The 10,394-nt window shown below is 34.1% G+C and overlaps 1 protein-coding gene and 1 pseudogene across 1 annotated transcript; one reads left to right on the forward strand and one right to left on the reverse strand.

Annotated features, from left to right (window-relative positions):
- The first annotated feature begins 3,061 nt into the window (after positions 1-3,061).
- Positions 3,062-5,768, forward strand: LOC140990026 (glutamyl-tRNA reductase 1, chloroplastic-like; annotated as a pseudogene).
- Positions 5,769-6,036: 268 nt separating this feature from the next.
- LOC140990589 (E3 ubiquitin-protein ligase WAV3-like) lies at positions 6,037-8,018 on the reverse strand. The gene is given in 4 exon segments (XM_073460349.1): positions 6,037-6,393; positions 6,396-7,235; positions 7,238-7,766; positions 7,850-8,018. Coding segments are annotated over 4 exon segments (1,710 nt in total). The 5' UTR covers positions 7,988-8,018; the 3' UTR covers positions 6,037-6,190.
- Between the last annotated feature and the right edge of the window lie 2,376 nt (positions 8,019-10,394).

Raw genomic sequence — 10,394 nt, forward strand, 5'->3', positions numbered from 1 at the left:
TTATTTATTCATTTAATTAATTAAATTAAATCTATAGTTATTCTATTTGTGACTTTACTGCTTTATTCTATTGTATTAGCAGCAAAATGCAAAATGTATTACACACACACACAAACACACACACACACACACAATATAATATAAATTGTTGTATTTTATATTATTTATATATACGTAATTTTTTAATCATTATACATATGTACTTATATATTTATGTATACATATATGTACATTATATTATTATATATTATACAGTAAAACTTTTATAAATTAATAATGTTGGTTAATGAAATCATAATATTATACAGTAAAACTTTTATAAATTAATAATGTTGGTTAATGAAATCTTATTAAGTTAGATAGGTTCTACAATAAACTAATGTTTTTATCGTATTCTTTCAATTAATATAAAAAATAAAATAAAATTCATTGTACGTACGTGTTCGGGCTAAATTAATTCTCGATGTGTGCATTCAATATGTATTTATAAAAATAATTTAGTTATATTCATTATTTTCAATATTTAAAAATATATATCGTATTGATTAATAAAAAAATCCATATAATATGAGTGCAAGTAACTGGCACCTATATATTCATTATACTCTAATTAAATGCATTCAACGTTATATCGACAATACTCTTTGCACTTCTTAAAATATGATTCTATTATTGTATTTTTTTTAAAATTTAAATTTAATTTAGTTGGATTTCATTTCTAAATTTTCTCATTGTATTAAAAACTCTTAACCCGCGTATTCGAAGTGCAAAAAGAATCATGAAGAGTTATTGTCGATATTACGTTTGGATGCATTTAATTATGGTATAATGAATCCATAGATGCAAGTGACTTGCACTCATATTATATGAAGTTTTTTTTATGAATCAATATGATGAGTATTTTTTAAATATTGAAAATAACGTGTTATGATCAAACGCTTACCACCAAACAAAAATCTGACTGTTAGCTAATGCGTAACTTGATTTCTTTTCTCGTGTCAGAGCATATAATACACCTATTTAGGTGGTAATGGGCCAGACTGGTAGGCCTATGAATCCGTGAGCTCCGTGTTTGTTAATGTTGTATGATATCTTAGATATCAATCTTATCATTTCTCTAACATCGATCATGTTTCCAACAAATACAGTATTACCCATTAGGATATGACATAACTATTTTACGCCCCACTATTGTCTAAATAATTTATTTCGTTTCTTCATTCTGCACTTGTGTGATGCGGTAAGGGATGTCGTTTCTCCAATTGATTATCTACTAACTCGTCGACCATCACTCTACTTTTCTTCGAATGCGTTTTTTATCTGACCATGGATTAAAAAGGGTGGATGCATCAAGTGGAAGCAGTAAAATCCAGCAACTATGACACACCGGGGTTATACTATAAATTGCATGTTGAACTTAATTTTGTCAATAATATTAGTTTCGGTAGACTATATACTTGAAATTTAATTGCTCACGTTTCTCACTTTTAATCAGTAGTTAAATTTTTTTAAGATTCATTACATTTGAGAATAAAATTCTAAAATAGTTGAAAAAAATGATTTGATGTACAAACAGTGTGATTTTTCCAATTTTGTTATTTTTCTTTCGATGTTACACGCAATATATGACTAGAATGTTGTTGAGATATTTTTTGAATCCGTGTATATCCATATAGATTTATATTATGGAGTCATGCCCCGAAACTGAGACGCGCACATAAATGCAGAAGCGGTAACATAATGGAAAATAAAACTAAAATTGATGCTTGCAACTTCATGTCTCGAACTTGATCACTGACTCCAAAACATGTATTGTTCATTATCTTCCAATTGAACTTCGTCTTTATCTGGGGAGCAGATGAAACAGATACTTGATCAAATGACGTGAAACGAGTAGCGTATAATTGAGTTTTCAAAAACAGGAACATCATTCTTTTAAAATACATATATATAAGCTCACTTACTTGATCTTATGTTGAAAATAACGTGAACAAAGTTGTCGGAAAGATCGCTAAAGTTAACACAATTATTGGACAACTTTTTTTCTTTGAGAACTCGAAAGTGGTTGTCTTTATTTGCTTGAAGTGAACAGAACTTTGCTTGCAAATAGTTGCTCGAAGATGGGCAGAAATTAGCTTTTGAAATTTAGAGAATGGACATCACCTTCATACTCGAGTTGGGCATAATTTTAGCTCGGAATTGACAGCACTCTTGCTCAAATATGTTGTTGTAGGGAAACTCAAAAATAGGGAGAGAAATGCTTTGTGTTTGGTATGGGGTGATATTTATATGCTAGAATGAAGAGATATTATGAAGGGTGTTTAGCCTATAATAATCGGCTTATATCTTCAAAAGTCTTCAATTAATAAAATACCACAATTAGGTATTCTAAAATATGATATTATCATAATAAGTCTCAAGCTCTAATCATCATAATTTTCGTGCACACGCCTTACTCCAATACTTCTTTTGTTTGTTCCTTCTTTCAAGGCTAAATCACTCACATTTTCTCGCATCGTCGTTTCAAATGTTCCATCAATTTCGTTTAGGTCGTCTTCATCACTTTTAATATTTTGTGTTCTAGTATCGACTTTTGATCAATCATTAAGCAAGCATCGAGCTTCCAAATTTTCCGATCTTGTAGTAGAACGTCTCTTCTAATGTATTTTCTCACATACTAAAATATTACTCCACTACAACTATTTAAATGAGGAAACTAGAATTCATTTTTCCTTTATAGGAAAAATTGGATATAGTTATGTTTTTGGCGACCAGCATTACAATATGTCAAAATTGTCCTCATTTGCATCATTAAAATCAAATGTCAAAATTGTCCTTAAAATTAAAAGTAGTGGTAAAATAATTCTCAAGTTCATAACTTAAACTTAAGGATCCTTGTGGACGTTTCGTTCTTTTCTTTAATAAAAGTTGTGCTTTAGTAAGTTCAGAAGTGTTACTGGTGGTAGTAGACTGTGCTTCTTGTGTAACAATTTGGCAACCATATTTGATGTTGTATTTATTATAAATATCATTTAAATAAGTTCTAATATTAAACAAATCAATGGGGTATATGAGATTGTTTCCATAGTATGGTCTAAAAAAATATAAAATATAATGTTACATTTCTTGTAAATCATCTAGTATAAGTCTAGGATTTGAAACAAAAGCACATAAAAATATTTAAGAAATTTCTAAAAAAATATTTTTCTCATTTTGCTTTCATGGCATAAATACATTGAATTAATGCATCATCACTATATTTAATATGTTCTCTAAAAGTGTATACAATGTTACAACAATGTGTTAAAATTAAATGAGAATTCGGATAGTAAAAATCGAATAATTGGTCACTAGCATCATTAAACACTTTTAAAATTTCACAAATACTAATGCATATATTTCATTGATTTGAAAACAAATAAATATCACAAGTCTGAACATTTTAATGAAAAATGTACATAATAGCTCTTTATATTCAAAAGAAGATATAACAATTTATATGTTGAATTCCAACATGTTGGGACATCTCGTGAAAACCATTTAGACCTCATACCATTTATTTTGTAAAATTTTTCCTATTGTTTCATAACTTGTGGATGGGTCCATAGTTAATAAGTTGCGGTCCTAATTTGTTTAATTTGACTTTCTAAATTTTTTAGTCCATCTTGAAGTCACAAATTTAAAATGACATATNAGATCACTAATACTAACAATATTTGCACTATCATTATCAAAAAAAATTTGAAAAAAAAATTGAGAAGTTAAATCTTGTTATTCAGAAAAACCAAATATAAGTTGATAAATATTTTGTGGGGTATGTGGTTCGTTAAAACATCTGTGTGCAATCAATATTTTTTTAATGTTTCAGGAACTATTAATTCAATGACGTGTAATACTCATATATGAACAACTTTGTCAATGATCACTCCAAATATACGAATACAAAGAAACTTTATTATTTAGCATGAGTGGCTGAGAGCTGTTGGAGAAGTTTGAATCACATTGAAGAAATAGTTGTTATGTTACACGTCGGCTACATTAAGTTTTTGAGAGTTAAATAAATAAACTTGGACAATTCTCCTCTCATTGTGTTAGCTTTTGTGGTGAAATTAGATCACTAAGTTCATAATCTTAACATGATATCGAGTTGAAACTCACCGTTATGTGTTGTCTTTACGGGTCATCCGCTAATATATTGTAAACTTTACGTTCTATTTATTCATACATACAGTGAGTGGGTGTGTTAGAAGTCCTGCGTCAGTTGGATTAACTTCGTGGGAGTTGCATATATTGAGTTAGATAATCAAGCTCCTTTGAGCTAACTTTTCATATCAGTGCGATTCCTGTTTCGGAGATCTGTCAGCACCGCTTTTGTCTGCTCTATGACAATGATGCAACGCAACATATTTTTGAAGTATCATCTGGGCTCAATTCCTTGGTACTAGGAGAGGGCCAATTCCCAGCGCAAGTGAAACACGTTTGTGATCACTTGGTAGCCAAAGGGTGCACAAAAAATGGGGGTGGTGAACACAGAAGTGAAGATAGAGTTGCTGACATGTGAGATGAGATTAAGGATATCTAGATAATCTACAAACCACTCTCGAAATGCTAAACAATGCTGCCGAAGCAGATCAGCACTGCACCCTGATGTCCCACTTTTTCTTAAAGACCATGTTGTTTGTTGTATAAAATTATGGGAAATGGGACTGTATAGGTTAGGCACACAAATGTGTTTTCTTTAAGGTATTAATTCTTCCCACTTCTATGGTGTAAATGGTCTCAAGGAATTAACCTCAAGGATACAAAATCTATATCTCTGAAAACTTGAAAGTTACACTCCTTCAAATTTTCTGGAGCAGAAATCACAAGTTTAAAAATTAACAAGAAGAAAAAAAGAAATTTGCTTGAGGGAATTATTCACGCTTTCTGGGAGAACTTTGTGGAGAAATATATGGAATCCAGAAGTTGCCTTCAGGAGACACAACTCAAATGAAATGATGTCCTTTTCCCAAAAACCACCCATTGGTTGAATCGTCTCTTGCAAAAAGACACCAAAAAATTAAAACTTTATAATGTTTGAAAGCAACGATCCGATTCGAGCCGATTTCTTCTTTTTCCCTCCTCTTTTCGGTTTCATTTCTTTCTTTCTTTATATATATTGGTCAAATGCAGGTGAATGAATATAGTACTTATTATGTAAATACATATACATTACATTGTTGACCTTCCACCTGTAGGTCCGAATCTTGGCGGTTTGAGGCTTTTTAGCGATATTTATGTTCCAAGAAACATGGGTGCCTGTGTCAATGAACACGAAGCCTCACAAGTGTACAACGTGGTTGATCTCAAAGAGGTTGAGGCTGAGACAGACTTCGCAAAGCCATGGAAGCTCAAGAAATCATAACCGAGGAATTGAAACAGTTCGAAACCAGGTGGGATTCGCTAGTAACTGTTCCGACCATCAAGAAATTAAGGGCTTATGCCAAAGAATCAGGGTTCCAGAGGTGGAAAAATGCTTGTAAAAAATGGGGATGATACTCCAAAATAGTCGTAGAACGCTAGTAAATGATTTGAGTACAGGTATTGTGAACAAGCTGCTGCATGGTCCAATGCAGCACTTGGGATGTGACGGGAGTGACAACCGGACATTGAGTTAAACGCTGGAGAATATGCAGTCTCTTAAGTCTTAACTGAATGTTCATTTAGAGACGGAGATGTCTGTTTTGGAACAGAAAATTCAAACTAAGGTGGAACAAATTCAGAAGTAAGACCAGTGTCTGTTTTCTTCGCAGGACAACAACAAATATGAATGTGGAAAATTCCTCATGTTGATCCCATTTTTTACGGGATTCAAGAATGTTTCCCAATTGATGTTTTACATGTTTGAATACTATGAATCTATTCCCTTCTATAAAAAAAATATGAAGAATATATATGTCCATTTTTTGCTGTCTGCAACATTGTAATTAGCTTCGTTATATATTTTTTATTTCACATCCACATCTCTTTGTATGCTACTATACCATGCATATGGCTTAAACTCTGTCAAGGTAAAAAGGTTCATGAGCATAGGGAAATTTTGCCAACATATTTCCCTTTTGATTTACATTGTTCGTTCACGTTCTTTCGAAACATCAAGAAAAAAGCTTCAAGAAGGAAAAATGAACGAATATGGGAAAGGCATCTAGAATCAAGCATCGCCAAAACCTCTGTTCACAAGTTTCTTGGCATCCTCCGCCTCCTTGCACAGTTGTCTACATTGCACCTTCGCCAACTCCGCCTCTAAAACTCTTACTAATTCGAGAGCTGACTCTGACCTCGATTGCAATAATAGAGATCGAGCCGATGAAAACAACCGCATGGCACTACATAGCTCGTCCTACTCGATTAACACCTGGACTCAGCCACGGCTCGGGTGCTGATGAATGAATATCTCAAATGCTCAACCTTGGGTACTTCTGATTGAACGTCATCTGGTTTGGGTAGAAGCGATGCGTGATCGCCAACGCAAATTACCTCTTGAGTAGCCGGATCCTTGTGACTGCAAGACACTGATAACACACAGTGCTGTGAACGGAGATTCGAATGCGGGACCCGTAATTCGATGTAAAGTTGTCTTTCCTCCTCTGCGTATAAGTTGCCAACTTTGACTGAGCCGGTTGCAAAGCTAAGCTGGATTTTCAAGTCATGAACAACAACGCTCAGTAATCCACCCACAAATTTGGAAAAAGCTTCCTCGGCTTGCTCGTGGCTAATGCCAGCTTCAGTGGCTTTGTGGGATGAGTTTATGGATAATTCGATGTGGGAAAAACGGGTGGATGACACATGGGGTGATCCGTGTTGCTGAGTGGTGTCATTGTCGGTGGGGCTTATGTCATCATGTCCGTCTGACAACAGCATGATGCTTGCCACTAGGTTCCTCTGGCGCCTATCTTGAAGCACTATGGTGGCTTGTTTTAGAGCTTCACCCATACTGCTTCCATCGCGGCAACTGAGGCGATCAACTATGCGTCGAGCCGAGCGCTGACCCTGAACCGTCATTCTCATCAAAGGCATTAATCTTTTCGGAGTAATGGCAAACGCCACGACCGAGAGTCTATCAGCGGGGCCTAGAGATGAAATCACCAAATGCATGGTTCGTTTCAGCGTCTGCAGCTTGGTTCCGCCCATTCTCTCACTCACGTTAAGAACTGTCACCAGGTCAATCGGGGCCCGCAGCGGGAAGGCAGTGGCAGTGGCAGTGGCGGTGGGGCCTTAATCTTCAGGACCACGACGTAGGTCTGGCCCAAGCATAAGACAGCAGCCTCAGGCAATAGAGACACCTCCACATTTCTTGATTCTCTAATGGACGAAAAGGTATTATCACTGCTGGAAATGTGGTTCATCAAAAATTCCCGAAACTCTTGAACCTCTTGAAATTCATCCGACTCTGTTAGTCGACTTCCTTTCAAGATATGATCAAATTTTGGCGAAACCAAGGGCTCATCGTCAGCATAACTTTTCAAACATCCTTGGTCGGTATATTTAGAACTGGACATTGGATTGTTGTTTGTGGGAATTTGTCGATTTTGGTCGTGGTGTTGGTTGTGGGTAGAGAGTAAAGGGACATCTTTCCAAATGATATTGCAGACAGGGCAAATCAAAGCGTCTTGATTTCTTACATGCGAGGCTATGCAAGGAAAGTGAAAAACGTGGGAGAACTCGGCAGTGTATATGGCCATTCCTTGACATGTCCTCACACTCTGCATACACACGCCACAACCAGCCTGAAGAGAATCAAAATAAAAACTTTTGTAAGCAAAAGATAATGAATGGCTAGCAAGCTACATAATTTGCTGTTGGAACTTACTCTGGATAGTCGAAGGGTGTTCTTGAAGAATGAAAAAGGTGATCTTGGCGAGGATGGATTGGAAGCAGAAATAGTTGTTGGGCTTTTGGAATTGGAGGTTATGTGGTTATCTGTTTTACCATGAATGGCTTCTTTCATTTGGCCAAAAGCCCTTCTCCAGCCACTCCCTACCATTGTACCAAATTTTTACTGTTATTTGTCTAAATTCAGGCTCGTTTCCTATACTTTTTAAATATAGTGTGTAGTAAAAGTTGTAGGTCCGATATCAACTCTGGTAAAGCTTTGTTCCATAGTGATCACTCCTATTTATTTTAATTTTATGTACATAAACCCGATATTCATGTCATCCACCCCCATCCCTGGTCCAGGATCCATTATTAAACAAAACGACCAATACTTCGTACCAAAACAATAGTGATTGAAAAATTTGAATTACATGTATCGTGGACTATTTCTATATATGTATATTATTTGAGATCAAAGTGCCGAAATTGATTATTTATTTCCAAAGCCAAAACATCTACATGGGAGCAACATCCGATATCTCGTGCATAATTATTAATTTTCAGTCAAACACATGACTGAACATGAGCCAACGAATGTGCCATTTGTCTTCGAACCATCTATATTCATATGTCATGATGGACATTCTAACATCCATCTATGTAATTTTTTCGAAAATTTTGATTTTGTGATGCTGTGGATAGCGTCTTCATCCATTCGGTACATGATACGTATGTTGAGTGATGAATCGTGGTCGCTCGTCTATATATCATATTGAATGAGTCGTCATGATTTATCAACTGAACACACATATCATATGTTGAATAAATAAAAATCCTATCCATATAAATAACACGAAGAAAACGGTTGATTTGATTAGGGCTGCCCGTAAAACATGCCATGTTGGGTGTCAAACTATGATTTCAAAAGGGTATATTTTCACGTGATATGATACCTTTGACCAAATTGGTATTTCCACATATATATTTTATGATTTATTCGATCCTATCTCTAGTTAGGACATTACCTAAATTATTCATATATACAATGGTTATAAAGGAATCATTTTTTTTCTTCACGTTGATCAATATATCTTATTATATATGAAATAAATAATGATGTGACTCTCTTGTACATCGTCATTGAATCAACCACTGGATTATATAACATATATAATTTAATGAACACAAAAATTTTTGTGAGACTGTATTAATTTTGTTAGACGGATCTCCTATTTGATTTACTCATTAAATAATATTATTTTTTATGTTAAAAATATTACTTATTATTATAAATATGAACATGATTAACTCGTCTCCTGGACAGAAATATGTGAGACAGTCTTACAAGAGAACTACTAATTGACCAATATATAGTGAATGGAATCTCACTAAATTAGGTTGATCATTTATTCTAATGATCAAGAACTGATTTCCCCGTTTCCGATTTAAACAACACTTTCCTTTGGCTCAAAAATTATTTGATTTTTGTAAAATATTGATGATTTGGTCTTTTTATATTATTTATGAATACATGGTCGAGTTTTTCTACCACAATAATTTATAACAATTAAATATTTCCAAAATGTCGATATTACTGCAAGTGTACGGTCCAAATTTTAATATAGTGTAACAAGTACAAGTATCGTTCCACTGCCTCAAATATAATTTTTTAGTTGATTAAAACGATAAGTTAATGAATTAATAAACTAAATTGAAATTCAATAAAGAGATGAAACAAATATAATATAAATAATTTAAATTAAAACAATAATTGTTATGATTTTGGTTCACCTACTCATTAATTTTTTTCGGATGTTTGAATTTCAATTCATAAAACATGCTTTTGACGAGATTCCCTAATCAATCAACATGCTCTGCCGAGTTGCATTAATCTAATTAATAAAATGAAGTAACAAAGTGTCCTTGTGTTATTTAATAATTAGAATCACATTAACGAACCGTGAAATCATCTAACTTCCGAGTCGTTGGACTATGACTATCAACATTTATCTAACCTTATATGTCTATGCAAAATATAGATTCATTGATTATGTTACTCTATTATGTTATAAAACCTCTTGCCGATCTCAAATATAAAACATAAAAATACTTCGAAGTCAATCATAAAAATTATAGATCCTTTCTTTCTTGGCCCAAAAAATTCACACAGATTTGTCTTTATACTCGCGTCGCGCTAGAGCGCTTATTTTTACAAGCCCCTGCACGACGCTTTGATTTTTCCTTTTCTCTTCCTTCAAGTCGAGGTGGAGCGGTCATTTTTGCAGTTCGCAGCACGAAAACTTCTATTTCCTTCTTTTTTTTCTCTTCAATTTTACACTGGGCGCCTATTTTTGCAGGCCCTAGCGCACCTAGTTCCGCTTTCAACCATTTTTTTCCTTCAATTCCTGCTGGGGCCTTTACTTTTCATGGCTTAGCATGACTCTTGTTGCCAACACTTGCACTCCAACTCCTTGAAGTTGATTTCCCATCATTTTTCAAACAATCCAAAAATTTCGTGTGAATAGTAACCCATATGCATG

Source organism: Primulina huaijiensis, chromosome 12 (assembly GCF_012295235.1).
Source record: "Primulina huaijiensis isolate GDHJ02 chromosome 12, ASM1229523v2, whole genome shotgun sequence".
Taxonomy (NCBI): Eukaryota; Viridiplantae; Streptophyta; class Magnoliopsida; order Lamiales; family Gesneriaceae; genus Primulina; species Primulina huaijiensis.